A 16,131-nucleotide genomic window follows, 5' to 3' on the forward strand; every position below is an offset into this window, starting at 1 on the left:
TTGCCCTGTAAGGCACAATGTACAAAGGGGATCGCATAAAGAGAATCTGACAGCTATTTGTAAGGGCACAATTTCCGCAACGTGGGTAAATGCGTCGTAAATGACTGAACTTAGGAGACTGGAAAAAAAAAGAGTTCATATGTCCTCCTTTTGCGGCAAAATAAAACAGAACACGGGATAACGACGCAATAAGACTCCACATGGTCGTGCTGCATGCTTGGACCACTTGGACCATACGCTATATAGAACAAACAGATCTATAACACAGCATTTAGTACTGCCTCGGGCGCTCGCGCACTCTGCAGCTGGTCGTTCGACCACTCGAAAAGTGTGATTCACACTGTACGGTATGTGGTTATTATTAAGCAAACTACATTATTTGTAGGCGGAAACCTTGCCCAGCAAACAAGGCAGTCGCCCAGTGTATCTACACATAACAACTTGAACGCTTGTCAAAGTAAACAGCACGACTTATTCTCCAGCAGAACGGCACCCACGCTGTTAGGATAGTCAAATGTTTCGTAACTACTCGTTGCAGCTAAACCAGAGCTTAGAATTAGTGCTGAGAATGATGCAGCAAGGTAACAATCGTGAAACAAATTTTCAGAAATACCTGGTATCCCAGGCTGATTGTAAATTCAAACAAACACGCCCACCTTGCGCTGGGTGCTCCGTCCGCCCTAACACTAGCACTTACTCCAGCCGCTTAATTACTTCACTACGCCTCACAGGACCATTCCCCATGTAGAAGATGTCATTTCATGCTAAATAGACCGCGCAAGTGCGAAAAAAATCCACCAGGAACTGCCGCCGAGCGTATACCACCGCATACAGCACGGGCGTTCGCCCAAGCCAGCATGCCAACTGCCCATAGATGGCGCCACTGCCTACGCAATGGCGGCGCCCTTGAAAAAACGGTCTATAGTAGCAGTGCCGCAAAGCTATTCGAATGGTTGAGCATGTCCGAGTAATCGCTCAATGACTATGTATATAAAAGGTTCAGTTGTGGCCAGAGTTTAGTCTCTTTTTGTCTCTTGTCGCATGCTTTTGTTACAGTTCAGAAGCATCCATTAGCGTTGACCACTTAGTTGTTACACGCATTCTGTAGAAGCCTTATGCAGCTGTCGATGCTTTCTTTACATTTAAAGCAATGTGTATAAAGCCTTACTGATGCGTGTGTGTGCGTGCACTGTACTGCAGGCCAAGGACCGCTGCAATGGCCTGGAGATAGACGGGCGCAAGATCCGAGTGGACTACTCCATCACCCAACGGGCACACACACCAACACCAGGCATCTACATGGGCAAACCATCCTAGTGAGTCCTCTCGACGTGCTTCCTTTGCACACTGTCAGTTGTTTCCGGATAAAGCTACACAGCTGAAGTGTGTGCACAGTGCCCGCTGCTAGAACTAGACCTGCGACTTTGTTCACACTTCTGACATGAAACAAAAGCATTGTAGTTTTATGTACTGTAGCATGTGATCCACAGAGATTTAACATTTTAATTTTCAGTCAATGCTAAATGTCTACAATGGACACACTGTTCCGTGACAGTTTCTCCTTCCCATTCCTTATATGCTTCACTGTAATACATCGTGTATGCTTCTCTGTGTAACACCGCTGTATTGCGGCGAAGCTGACTTTTGCGAATGGGCGTTATGCAATGCTTGGCCCTTGCCGTGCTTTCCACGCTTTGAAGCCATCGGCAAGGACGACAAAGGCGGAGTCGGCGCCATTTCTGACAGCGGCTAATTTTTTCAATGAAAAACTGCACCGAATACAGTGCAGTCCACCCATAATGATATCAAGAACGAAAACTATTGCTATAACCGATCATCGCTTTATCTGGACTGCCATAAAAAAGGTTAAAGAAAAGCTGCCGAACATGCCTTTGTAGCTCCGAAACTAAATTTGTCACTTGTGATAAAAAACGATGTAGAAAGTAAGCAGTGAAAAATGTTTAACAGCGTGTCAAGTATTTGGTGCGCTGGAATAGTCGGAAATCTGCACTTGCTGTCGCGGCAGTTTCGGGTTCACAAATGCGGTGTGATCGTGTCCAGCTGCTTCACGAACACTAGCAGTTGTAATTTAGCATGCATGAAATCAATGAGTGACTCGATCGACAACAGTGCACATTGACCTATAGACGGGCCATTGTCAATCTTGTCGTTATTGCGGCTGCTGTGATCGCCTCCGTCGCACAACGCCAGTCAGTTGCGACGATTGCCCTGTCGGAGATCTCTTTGCAGAACGAGGCAGCACTATCTGCACTCAGAAACTCCTCCACTGAAGCACCACCTACAGTGTAGACCGCTTATAACATAAGTCGCGGGAGTTGTAAAACCGCGCTATAAGCGTTACCGCGTTATAACCAAAGCATGTTTTTTTTTTCGGCTTTTGCTTATGCCAAACGGGTAACCCACCTTTCAAACACAATTACATATTTCACCCACACACACATGCAACACAGCACAGAAACCAAGTTTCCTTAACAAGTGTGGCATCAGCGGAAGAACGCTGTTATTTTCGTCTGGAGGCCGGTCTCCACATGCATGCCCATGCTCCCACTCCTGGAAAAAGAATAAGAAAAAAGAGTGCACCACCGTTCTCTCCCGCACTCCGCGCAGACCCTGCTTGGACGCTGCTATCTAGTTCACTCTAGACGCTATAGGGATGAAAACATGCGCCCTCCTTCCTCAGTCTCCCGCCCTTCTCCTTTTTGTTTCACTTTTCGCCGCTGGTCTCCACCCGCGCGCCCACGCTCCCACTCCTGAAAAAAAAAAAATCGCAGCATATCCACGAGGTGAATGGTGGTGAGATGGGCGAAGCTCCGGAGGTTATGGGTGATACCATTAATCCTCCGAGAAGTTCGCCCGATAAAATCATCATGCAAACACGTGAGGTACGGTGAAGAAAACTTTTGAGATTTCAAGTTACCTTTATATATTACGCTCTTGTGGTCGGAGAAGTGCACAGCTAGGGGTTCGAGTACCGGTTTAAGGGGGAATGTTAGCAAACACGATGTCTATGCACGACCCCCGCACGGTAGTAGGTGCAAGGTGGTCTAGGAAGATGCACCTGAGCGAGTATCTGATGGCCATGTGCTGAATGAGCCGATCGTTGGTGGAGCGGTCCGATATGTTGACATTAAAGTCACCCACGAGCACGAACTGTCTGTTTCTGTATTTGGCGTCAGTCTTTGCACGCAATGTCCACGAAGAACTTACGATCTGACACGTACGGCGACGATTCAAGAAATGAGAGAGGCGCTCTTGCCCCGCGCAGCAGCCAATCGGAGAGCAGTGGCACTTCCAGCGCCATCTAGTGTCGATTCACACAAGCGCCATATTGCACAATTCTATTGGACCCACGCCATCTAGGAAATGAGACTAGAAATGGTGATGATGACACAGATTGTGTACAGCGCCATCTAGAATACCGTCCCTGAACTGCAGTTTGTATGTACTTCTATGAGACAGCACCATCTATTGCATTATATGGGAGATACTGCAGTTTACTGCTGGGAGATACGCCGGACAACGGAGACGTGACAAGGTTAGACTAAGAGGAGCTACACCCCTAAAAGAAAAAAAAATGCTGTATGCTGCTCTCTGCCGTATGCTGTATGTGTGGGTGAAAGCACACTAGGGACGCGTGCTTTCACGGAGGGCGAACGTATGGCGGATAGCAAACGCGACTACTCGTGCGGAAGGCCGTGGGGGGACGGGAGGGAAGGGAGGCGACGTTTAGCTGCGGCACCTAATGCGTATCTTGCGGCCGGGCGCAAGGCAGTGATTCCACTCCTGCACCAACTGTGACAAAGTGCGCTAAATGGGATTTACTGCGCCATCCTGATACAATCGACGAAAATTGCGCCAGCCTCGGGTTTGACGGCGTCTATCGCCGACGCACCACCGGGGAATTCAAACGTGCAACGTGATGATAGGGCGTTACAACCTTAGTTGCAAACCGGAGACAAAACGCGTGCGACCCGACGTCGGCGCCGTGCATCTGTCTTGCAAAGCGGCTCGACAGCAAAGTGCGGTTTCTGCTGAGGCTCGTGGCTTCAAGGTCAGTTGGCGATTCATCGGCGGACGTTATCTACTCCTGAAACGCAGCTAGTATAGTAGAACCGCGCTGATACGTTTTTCACGGGACCGTTAAAAAAAGAACGTGAGAATTCAGAAACAGAAAAAATTAAGAAATGAGAGTAGTGTCGAACTGCACACATTTTAATTCTTACCTGTGAAAAAAAGTCGTAGTTTTGCCCGAATGCCGAAGCATCGATTGCAATTGCAAATTAGTAGACAGCTATACGAAGTAAGGATAGTAGTTTTATCGTCCGTATAAACTTGTAAACATTAGCTTATTGCCTATATTAACAAACATGGTGTCAGCGCGCACAGGCAAACATGAACACATCACACTCAAGCGCGGACACGCGCTGTCAAATGCTGGCGTGAGGAAGCGGCGCAGCAGTAGCGAGCGAAGTGACCTTCGTGTGCTGCTGTCTATCGCTTCAATGCAAACTGAGCGCCGAGAACACACAGTACGCACAAAGGTACTATGCCGCCGCCGCACCTACACTGCCAGTACTCTGCCCCCAACGCAGATGGCTTTCATGATACGGACCGCGCGCCGCCGCGCAGTATGCAGTTGATGCCAGAGTACAACGCCGCCCGCTATCCCTCACTCCCTCGCCAATGCCTCGAGCGCACGCTTCCTCTTTCTAGAATCTCCCTCCGCTTCCTCCCCGCTTTTCTTGCGCGCGCGAGTTTTGGCTGCGGTCGTCAGCTCCCCTCACGCGCTTTCACTGGCACATGCAGCATACGGCGCGCGACGATGGCGTTTATCGCCCTTGGACTTTATACAGAACATCTATGCGTCGTAATCAATTTTAGGGCCCCAATGCGTCATTGGCACGATTTTAGATAGCAAATACAGATCTCAAAGGCCATGCTTTTGCTGGCGTAAACCGAAAATACGTCATAGGTGTCACCCCCGGCACTTTGGGCGGCCAATCCCATCGTCAAGCCACCAAGCCAAGCGACATGGAAAGTCAAAATGGCCACTCGGGCTGGTGCGGGGTGGCAGTTCGCAACGCATGATGCGGGAACGGTCTCACAGTTGCGAGGCAACAGTGGGGTTACCAATGCATTGGGTCTTGTGGGAGCTATGCTGGGACCGGCCGAAAACGACGTAACAGCTGGCAAAACGCAGCACCCGGGAACGTAACGGCGGGTGTCTACTGTAGCTTGTTTGAAGCGCAGCATGACATGTGATTATAATAACTGCATGCCGCCAATGTGTCCTTCATTTCTGTGTCAGGATATACTGAATGACATCTGGGCAAACTAGCAATATATGAAACGATATCAATTTGTGTGTGTGTCGCATGCACAGAAGAGCATTTTTTTCTCCACACGAGATCTGCAATGGATGGAAATGTTTACCAAGCTTCTCGTAAGAACGTACGAATTATTCAGGTCTTTGAATGTAAATTGCAACTCGCTTTTTCAAAATACTTCAGGACGTGAAAAATCAGCTGCTCCCAAATGCCAAATTGCCTCCTCCAAAGTGCTCCAGAATGAAATTTCTGATGCTCCAAAAATTGCTCCAAATCAGAAGTCCGCAGTAGCATCACTGGCGCAAGGGGAACGGGCGACTCAATCTCCCACACGAAAGGATGAAAGCGCGAAGGCAGAGCGGGGCGGAGGAGGCGCGGCTTTCTCTGCAAGCCACTGCGTACTTTGCGCGGCTGAGGGCTGTCGCGCGCACCGTATCTTGAAAGCGATCTCCTCACAGCTCTGACCTTTGTATGCGCTGTGCTTGTGCCGCTCAGTTTCCTTTGAAGCGATAGACCACATGAACCTTCGGTCGCTGCTCCTGTCACGTTTGCTCACGCCTGCGTTTTTACAGTGCTTGTCTGCGGTCGTTGAGTGCGATCTATTCACGTTTGCTTGTGTGCGCTGACACTATGCTTGTTAATTCAGTTAGTAAGCGGATGTGGCCAAGTTTATGCAGGTGATAAAAACTACGATCCTTACTCCGTATACTCTACTAGTAAATTTGCTTCGCCTTTCGGGGGAAACTGCGATTTCTTGTTTTGCTTTTCAGCCGCTGGTCTCTGCGTTTGCGCGCCTGGAAACCGTGCAGCCATGCTCAATGTCTCCTAGAAAAGGCCGTGCTCGGTGCGCCGATTTCATGGTCGTGCGCTTAAAATAACCGTGCTATAACCGGTATTCTGCTTCGTGTGCCTACGCAATAAACGGTCCGCCTATACATTGAGTTCTATGGCAGATATATCGGTGGGAAAAAAAACCCATGCTATAATCGGTCCCGCGCTAAAAGCGGTTACGTTAAAAGTGGTTTGCACTGTATTTCATCGTCAGTAGCGACGTGCTTCCAGAGTTCGGTAATGTCAGCGCCTTCCACCGTATCGGTTTTACCCCAGTGCACGAAGCCTGCCTTTTCTGTTGATCAGCATGGCCACTGGTTCTAGCATTGATGATCGTCGCGTGACAGAGCTTTGCCCTTAGTCGGAGCAGCGCATTTGTGCGCTCCGACTAAGTATGGCCGCGCGAATCAGCCGAGATCGTATCTCGGTAGAAATAGCTCGCTGCAACTAAGCAAAATGGTGCAAACACAAAGAACGCGGCCCAAAGCACAGCTGCCACTCCATCCGATGGCACGCGGAAAAGGAGAAAAAGCACAAAAGCGACATAAGCGCCACCGCTTGAAACTCTTCGCACCCTGTCACGGCCTCTGCGCTGTCTGGCGCCGCATCCGCGCCGCCGCACGAAAAGAGAAAGGGAGAAAGTGACTGACTGCACGCTGTTCTCTTTCGCGGCCGTCGGTGGGGCGACGTTTATTCGTATCAACCGATGCAGATCGAAAATCGATTCGTAACACCTGTTCTCTAGCACGTTGCAAACTAATGGGGCTCGGCTGGGACTACAGAACAATTCGTATCATCCAGAAATTCGTATTAGCCGTGATCGTATGATCGAGATTCCACTGTACACCTATTTAAGTTTTCGGAGCTTGCTTTGAATTATGGAGTTTTTGGATTATACATTTTCCGGCTCCCGTGAACGTTTGTATCAGCGAGATCCAGTGTAGTTCCAATGATAGTTACAATGATACCGCCAGAGTCTGAAATAATTTCCTCATTATTTTTTGCTTCCTGCACTTGCAGCTAGCTAGCAAAGCGTTCTAGTTGGTCTGAAGTGCAAGATTTTGTCACCTGTCATTTTGCAAAGGCCTCACTTATCACATGAGGCTGAGGGTGCCAAGAGCTGTAAAGTTAGGTTTTCTGTGTTGATTCAGCAAAAGAAGTACAAAGCTTGAAAGGTGGAAGGGCATCGTGACCTACTATTGGCAATCGGCTCCAATGTAAATGAAGCGTTGATGAACTAATTTCCTGACGGGGGCGTAGTAACTGGCTCTGTGGCAGCTGCACATCTTGCTGTTAACGCTTACTTAGGCTGCGTAGATACTGATAGGAACAATTGAGAGGCTGTTGGTCCAAATAGGCATAATGCCCGTGGTGCTGCACGGATAACTGCGAAAAAATCAGTGCCACTGTACTGCCCATGGAGATGGGCTTGGAAAGCGACCGACTTTCCTCGTGGCTTCCGAAATCCACATGTCACTCGCCTTGAAAGTCGTATCTTTGTCGAGGTTGGATGGGAGGGGAGGCATAGGCTGCACAGGGCCGGTATTTTGTAGCAATGACTTTACAAAATAGCGGCCCAGAAGTGACTTGTGCACTTCTTTGACTCTACTGGGAGTCTAACCGTAATGGTGTTAGCTTCCGAGTTAAACGTTAGGAAATTAAATTTCTACTGAGATCGAGGAGGTGAAATGCAAAACTGCACATCTGCTTACATTAGAGAGCCCTTTGTGGTCAAAATTATCGGAGCCTGTGGTGCAGCGTTAAGATGCTTATTCCTTCAGGTTAGATATTAAAAAATGAAATTGTGGGTGGCTAACTTAAACATGTTGTCTGCTTGCAGTGGTGGCGGCAGTGGCAGCGGCGGCGGTGGTGGTGGAGGCGGCTATGGAGGCGGCGGCGGTGGCGGTGGCTACCGTGGTGGCTACAGGGACCGTTCGCCATCCCCCTACTACAGCCGGGGGCGGCGCTACTCTCGCTCTCGGTCTCGGTCGTACTCCCCCCGGAGGTACGGATACTACTGAGCGAGCGCACACCTCTGTCTGTACGCCCTTGCTCCTTTTACCCCCGCTCCCCCCACTCTGTCAATCATTTTCATACATTAGCAGTGGTCACCCTGAGGCTGCTGTCCATTTGAATAAAGGTTCGTCGGCTGCCCACATCACACGCAGCTTCCCCCCTTTCGAGAGAGAATAAACTGTGTGTGTGCCCGTGTTTTTGTGTGTGTGTGTGTATGTGCACGCGCGCAAAGTTTTTCCTCCTGGCGGGCGTGTTGTTAACTGGTGTTCCCTGTTGTTCTCTTTGCAACCCCCACCAAGGGCTTGGAAGAAGGAAAACGAAGCGCATTGGTGTGTCTCTGTGAAGTTTGAAGTTTGCGAAGGGCAAGAAAGAAACCGGTGGTTGCGGGCGTAGAAGAGCGAAGCCTGAAGGCAAGGCGGGTTGGGCGGGGCCGGCAAGAGGTCCTTGCTGCCCTCCCGCATGGTGAGCTTCCCGCCTGGTGCCATCATCCCCTCCCTCCTTCCCCCTCTATTCCCCCGTCACACACACAGAAACAGTCTCAACAGCGTGGGGCCAACGCTGAAGCGATCCGGCCCCCCGTGGGTAAGCGGTACCTTGCTTTCGCTGCCTTCTACCGCCCAGGTTTCCCGCCTAACTTGCCTGTCCCTCTGGTGTTGGGGCTTCTTATTGGCAGGAGGTGTGCCCAGCAGATACTGGCACTTACAGCTTATGCACTGGAACTTCATTGGTGCCCACATGGAGGGGAGGAATGGCTGCAGGCTGCTAGTAGTATGCACCAATTAGTTGTGCGGGGGGTAGGAAGGCTTTACAAAAATGCATTGCCACAAACTTAATTTGTCGTGTTTCTATTGCTACTTCCAATAGGGTTATCAGCTTCATTGCCCTAGGACTATAGAGCTATCACTGTCATTGTGGTAGGTCTTTAAAGCTAGCCAACCTGAACTGTGTTGAAGTGAAACATTTTGTAAAGTTTTTTTGCATCATGCTTGCATCGTGTGCCCTTTACCCCCAAAGCCCAAGTGTTGCTCTTGACACTCATAGCCGCTTTCCAAGACGCCATAGCTTTCGCCACAGTGAGGTGGTTGCCTGCTGCAGAAAAGTATAGTACTGTATAGTAAATGCCCAGCTGCAGATTCCCCCCCCCCCCCCCCCTTTTTTTTGCTAGATGCATCTGGCACCACTTATGCAATGCCGCAGATCTTGCGAGAAACCGACGGCATGACCGTGAGGCACATTTACATCTTTGAGAATCCCAGTGAAGATGAGCTGGTGCCTAAGTGTGAAGTGTGTGAAACTCAATCTGCGTATCTGAACTATGCGATGGATGGATGGATTACATGTATGTCAGGCCCACTAATTTGGAATGTGTATACAAATTGGTAAAGCTTCTGCATCGCATTGCAGCATACGTTTGTATTCGGGGTGATTGCGCCTGAAGGTTCGGCATACGTATAAGCATCTTATGAAACGCTAAGCAGGTGCCCACTAATGAGGTTCCAGTGCATCAGCCCATGGATATGGAAGGAGTTGTAATGAACACTAGTGCAGTTAAGAGGTAGTTGCTGCGAGGCCTTCATGACTACGAAATGTGATGCTGGACAGAACATCTCATGTTCCTCCTAAGGTCTGGTAAGCTGGTGTGTAGGGTAAGGCTGTGAATTTGTACTTCATGATTTGTCAGCTCTGTAGCACTTAATGCCTGTGTTTCAGAACCATGCAGAAGGATAGTGAAACTGAATTGCTGCCTAATTGGTAGCTATACTTTGCATGCCTGTGTTTGCATCCGCCGGTGTACCAATTGGCTGAACTGGACGTGCTTGCAGAAATCTTTGTAAGGTTTGGGCACTCACTGCACTTGTCTTATTTACCTGTGCTAGGATCAAAACGCTTGTTCAGGGCAAGTAGTACAAGTGTAGATCATAGGGACTATGCCATTTTGTACTTGGTTTATAACAATGTTTCTTGTTTAGAGTGGTGCTTGAGCGAGTAGCTCTTCAGTAATTGGAGTTCATGTCCCGTTTTTGCTATAGCACTGTTGGTGTGCTTATGCAGTGCTTTTGCTGTGAGGGCACTTTCCGACTGCCAGTTAGTTTCTAAAGCAGCAGGTTTTGTGCAGCTGTTGTCCTTACTTTGATAATCACTTCACTCCAAGATTATTGCTTGCCGTGTTTGCATGTTCCTTGAACGTTTTGTAACTCTGAACATAGCAGGCTGCAGTCACTGTATTCTTGATTGTTTCATTCGACAGGCCAGATTTTGGCTACTTGGTTCTGTAGCACCCAAGCTACACCAAGTAAAGACAAGTGCAGTTGTATGGAATTATTTCTAGACAGTTACTTTGTTCGATGATAGCTTGGAATGTGTCCTTAAATTATTGTAAATCTGAGTTCCACATTTTAGCATTGTTGTTGAGAGAACTTTGTCGCGGAAAAACTTTGTGCTGGGCACGGCACTATTCCATATACTTTGCTATTTAAAACACACCTAAGACAGTATCAAGTGTTTGGGGCATATATTTGTCCTTCAAGTGGAAGCTTTTGGTATCGGCTATTTGATCACTTCATTCTGTGGCGGGTTCCTTGATGTAGGTTCTTGCTCAACTATTGCAGCATATCTCAATCCTTTTGCACATTTGTACAGAGGCACTAGGGATTTGGGTGAGTGGCTATTAATGGACTTGCTCTGGCCGTCTCGTCCTGTTCTGTCTTGGCCATCTTGACAGTATGTGTCAGTGACACCACGATTGCTGTCATAACAAGTTGGGGGATAGTGCACTTGCAGTGGCAAGCAGATATTCCTATGAATGCCAAAATACTTGTGTATAAGGCTCTGGGTTCTTATTAATGAATCAAGTGTGCTGAAAACTTATCTGGAGCACTACACTGCGGTAACACTATGTTGTGTTGTCCTGGAATTAGTTAAAACCCCATCGATCAGTGAAGTTCAGACTTTGGCTAAACCTTGGATAGGTTAGGACTTGGGCATTAATATTACCCAGCTCTGAACAGTAGCAATGCAAGTGCCGTGAGGCCCAATTAGTGTTGGTGGCGTACTGCTGTAAATCACTCGGGGCTTCTGGATGCTTTTCAGCAGACTGTAGTGTAGACGGATGTTAGGCTTGGTCCTTTAGAGCAGTAATGGATCAAATTGAAGCAAGTTCCTTGTATTTAGGGTGTTTACTAAAGCCTGTTTGCAGGTGGAATGTAGTTCTCTATTGTCAGTTGGTCCACTAGCAGAGGTACAGGCCTGTTGTGCTAAGCCTTGCGGTTTGCAGCATGCAGCTTGGAAAATAGGAAGAAAAAGGCACTCATCACTCGCTATTTGGCCCAATGGACCATCCAGGTCCTCGTTTGGGCCAACCCCACCCAAGCCAGGCTTTTACAGCACAAGCGCGTGGTAAGTAAATGTGAGGCGCAGGCAGCAAGGAAGAACATAGTTCCTACATGTGTTGTTACAGGGGCTAACAGGGCTGCTATGAGAGCCACTTGTTTCACAAGCTTTGTGCACATGGCCAGAGCATTTAGCTACGCATTGTGGTATTGTGGTGGAGCTCGTGTATTTAACTTGCAGCAGCCAACAAGGTGGTATACTTTGTGTTGATGCTGAAAATTGGCTGGGGTGACATTACATTTGGTTTATTTCCAAGAAAAGGTGCAGAAATTTTTAAAGTTCTTTCTAGCATTTGAGTGAAAAACTGGAACAAAGCATTCAAATTTCCAGTGGGCTAACAAGCACCATCAAGTGGCAACCACAAGATGTTTGGTGTATGCACTGTAATTTGTGCTTGTTTTGTAGGATTCCATGTAAAAGCAAATGCCCACTGTTAGCATTTCAGTCATGGTAGCTGCGCATTGTATAAGGACTGTATTGGCACTTAACTTTAAGATATGTGGGGACATTTGGCTGCTGCCCAAGCAGGTGCTTTCTCGAGTTCTTCATAACGCTCCTCTTTAAGCATGTGGAGTCGCTGCTGGTTGCTAGGATGCACCTGTTTATGACACACTAGCTTTCTTAATGTTGCCTGAAGCAGCTTTGAAAAGTTTCATCGGAAGGATGCAGGAGTCTGCCTACGAAGCCCAAAAGACACTAGCTACGAGAAATGTGTACACCTGTCCAGAGCACAGCACAGCATGGCAAAAGGAAGCGCCCTGACTTTTATTCTGCTTTTGAGCAAGTGATAGCTTTGTGGGCGGAAGTTGTGTAATTGGCTAAGCTTGCGGCTGCTTTGTCATTGCACATCATTTGCTTTGCAGCATTTCGCTTGGATGCTTAAAACAGGTGCAGACATCTGTACGATTCTAAAAGTATACGCAAGTAGAAATGCAACAGCAGCGTTAGTAGTCAGTGACTCCACAACCACAGTACATCTTGTATTGAAGGGGCCTTGTCTACAAGCTTAGGCTTGCTCGCAGCATTCATTTTGTGTGTGCGATGACATTGCAATGGCTTGAAATTTCTGCACGAGCTTCCGTGACATTAATATTTTGTCTGCGAATCGTGTACTATGAAAAATGGCCACCGTGCTATTGGCAAGTACCACCTGGTAACATTAGGTCTCTTGAATATAAACAAGGCAAACATTGGAACATAATGTAAAATTAATCACACCATCTTGACGTCTCTGGGCCCACAGTCAAGGCGGAAAAGCTTGTGTCAAATGCGAAGTGTTTTTAGTGTATTACCTAAAAAGCAATGTTTTCACACCAAACAAGTGCAAACATTGAGATTAGTTCATCAAGCTTATTTAGCAATAGTGTGGTTCACATATAGTCAATTCCAGCATGGCTGCTGATGTGTTGTATGTTGCCTAGTAGATTATGGGGCCAGATTTGCTTAATGCAGCAGGACTGCGATGCACGCACGTGACGTCGGAGAGAGTGCTACCTTGAGGGTATTAAAAAACTTACATAAAATGGTAGGTTACAAGCTGAGCATAAATTCAGCCATGCAGTGTTTGCCAAGTTCAGTGCACAGTAATTATTTCAGGCTATAAGGTGTTCACTAGCTCTGTGTGTAAAGAAACACTGAATTAAGAGAAACAAATGATATATGCAGTTGGCATTTTTGTTCCGTTTATAGAGAAACGGCTGTATATGTGGCTTGCTTTGTTAATTATAACATGAAAAGGCGCCGTGTGTCGGCAGGTAACAATTTTGCATTTGTACCCTTGCCCACGAACTGCGCAGTGTGGCCGTTTTGACTCTTGAGCCATTTCATACTTGAGAAGCAATGTGGTGGTGTAGCTTGACAACTCGACGCTCTCTATTTGCTACAAAAAGGTAATATGTTGCATATTAGGCCCTAGAAATTGTTTTTGCAGAAATGCTGAATTTGGTGTAAGCGATACTAGATAGTGGCAAACGGGGCACCAGAGAACACGACAGACAAGTAGACTGAGGAACACAAAGCGTCATTGATTGTCCCAGTCACCTTTTCTTGTATGTGGTGTTCTCTGGTGCCATTTAATACGTTTTGTCGATAATACATGATAAAGTATCTTTTACAATGTGAAGTTACAGCAACAGTGTTGCGAAACAGATTTTCGACGGGAAAATTGGGGCTTGGAATTGCACACTGTGCATTGGGTATCAGAAATGGTGCCACGAATTGTGAATATGCCAAGGTTTCGTCCTATTCGAAGAAACCTTGGATGTATGCGCATATTCACATGTGACGGAGTTGCATAAATGGTGTGGTAGATTTGCCCAACAGCTTGATTGCTATGCACATTACATGACATTATCTTCATGACTACATTACTGGCGTAGCTTGTAGAGGTTCGGATGCCACACACGGTGGCTGTGAAGTTTCCTATTATTAGAGGGAACTCTTGCGCCAGCGATTGTTCAGCTGCCGTGGAAATGATGGTTTATAGATGTATTTGTCCGATCGTTATGCTTGTGGCTTTGGGCGTTTTCGTGTCTGTTTACAGACTTTATTGGCCTAAGTTATGAAGCAGTCCTGTTTTTCTAAATTAAAGGCAATAAGATTTAAGCATTATTAGAAAGAATTGTTAGATTTATACGCAATATTCTGTTCAAAAGGATCCATTCGCAACATAGAAGCCAGGACGAAGATGTGGCAAATCCATGTACTCGCCATCATGACACTGGCAGCACCGTCAGGCCCATAGACGCACTAGCACCTGAGTTTTCTCTTGTATTTAGAGCGTGTTAAGGGGAGTTTGGCAGCCGTTTTTGTATAGCGGTAATTTTCGGTATCAAAAGCAATCCAGCCTGCGTTGAGAGTCCCAATTTCTCGTTTTGAAAAGCAATACGAATGACTAACATAAAAGTCACCTCTGTTCCCTTCGCACGAATAGATAATTATTGTAGTTGCCTGGTGTACACCTCTCACGAATAGACACCTTTGCACGTTTTTTTTTTTCGTGACGTATTTCGTAATTTTTGTTTATCACTTGGCATTTTACCGGCTCCACGTCGGAGGTCAACTAGGGAGTTAGTGCGGCTGTGGTGGTATAGAGCAGCCTGTGCGAAGCGGCCGCGTTTTTCAGGGCGTCGGTGATGTTCACTAAGAACAGCTAGCAAATAGACTATAACTTCACTGTGCTCTGTCTATCAGTTGCTCATGCCGGCATACATCTGCTAAAGATTAGAAAATAAGTTTTTGTAAACTGATAGTGGCATAGCCTCTTACACTATAGTGTAAGAGTATGACAGCTTATGATTATTATGATTATGGCCACACGTGATTATAACCGCTTGTCTCGCCTCGCATTCAGATTGCGGTAGCGATGTCATAGTTTAATAGGTCGTCCACTGTGTCAGCGGAGCAGCAGAAAGCCGATGGTAGGTACGGTCGCCGGGACCATTGGAAGACGGGAGTGGTCAATAGGGATGGAAGAAGCCGCCGAGACCTCCAATGATGTTCTCTTCACTTGCTGCAAGAGCTGCTGCTGTCGGAAGCTTAGCGGCCCACAGTGGCTGCTTCGATCCCAATGCTGGTGTGTCCCAGACCTCGGCGCTGCGAGCTTGCGATGTTGAACCCGCAATAAAGCGCCCGTTCTTTGCAACAACTTTCGTGGTTCTTGTGTGCACATGGCGACAGGGTGCGACAGATCTACGCACTTCGACAATTGCTGGGGCAATAAATGGGCCAGTAGGTACACCCCCCGCCCCCCTTCAGTTTATCTAAAAAGTATGATGCGGCGTTCGATGCGATGGGTGTCAAAGTAACTACCTTGACTGCTGGGACTTGCAGGGAATTTATATTGTATTCAAATAAGTAAACATGGCACGTAGAATCGTACCATTTGTCACTTCTAACAAGTAGCAAGCAGCCGTAGTGGCTGGACGCAAAAAAAAAAAAAAAAAGGCAAGCTACTGTTTACATATAACATGTATAACATCTTGGTCATACTTGAACTATGTGAAGTAACTTTTTGGAATTGTTGCACCTGCAGACATCGGGCAACGTTTGAATCGGTCAGTGGAGAGCTTTTGCGGCGATCACGAGGTCATCTGGGACCCACGGCGCTTGTGGCGTGTCGCTAGCGCTGCCATAGCTTTTGGAATAATGGTAACTTGCCCAATGCAGTGCTCCCACTCCTGCGCCAGATTGCGCCATACGAGATTTCCTGCGCCATCCTGATAAATATGCACGATATTGCGCCGAAGTGCGCCAAAATTAGCGCCTGCGCATTACGTGTGTGGCCGCAGTGGCCCGCAGACGTGCTAGCGCGCATGACTGAAGCGGCTTCATAAATCGAACGGCGACCGTGATAATTCGTGGTCGATGGGGACTGCCTAAATGTCCAAATTGGGAGTCGGATATATCCGAATTTGCCAGAAAATAACATATTCCGCCAGTGGCTCAAAAAGCCATTCTCGGTTGACCACTTTTGGGGATACGTTCACTTTCGCAGGATTTCGCGTCACTAGCGTCAGCGTCGGCATACTTGGTAGTGTGCCAGGAG

The 16,131-nt window shown here is 47.6% G+C and overlaps 1 protein-coding gene across 3 annotated transcripts in view; it reads left to right on the plus strand.

Moving 5' to 3' along the window:
• LOC119441482 (transformer-2 protein homolog alpha) overlaps window positions 1-15,231 on the plus strand; it is a 31,351-nt gene extending 16,120 nt beyond the window's left edge. The window contains exons 8-11 of one of the 3 annotated variants that reach the window (XR_007465482.1): window positions 1,201-1,316; window positions 8,020-8,184; window positions 8,495-8,777; window positions 11,470-15,231. Coding sequence is in view for 1 of the 3 variants with exons in the window: in XM_037706106.2 (XP_037562034.2) it covers window positions 1,201-1,316; window positions 8,020-8,184; window positions 8,495-8,588 (375 nt within the window). In the remaining 2 variants the exon portion in view is untranslated. Of the gene's footprint in view, window positions 1-1,200; window positions 1,317-8,019; window positions 8,185-8,494 lie in introns of all 3 variants that reach the window. The other 2 variants (XR_007465483.1, XM_037706106.2) reach the window with 2 other exon arrangements.
• Window positions 15,232-16,131: the final 900 nt, after the last annotated feature.

Source organism: Dermacentor silvarum, chromosome 2, assembly GCF_013339745.2.
Source record: "Dermacentor silvarum isolate Dsil-2018 chromosome 2, BIME_Dsil_1.4, whole genome shotgun sequence".
Taxonomy (NCBI): Eukaryota; Metazoa; Arthropoda; class Arachnida; order Ixodida; family Ixodidae; genus Dermacentor; species Dermacentor silvarum.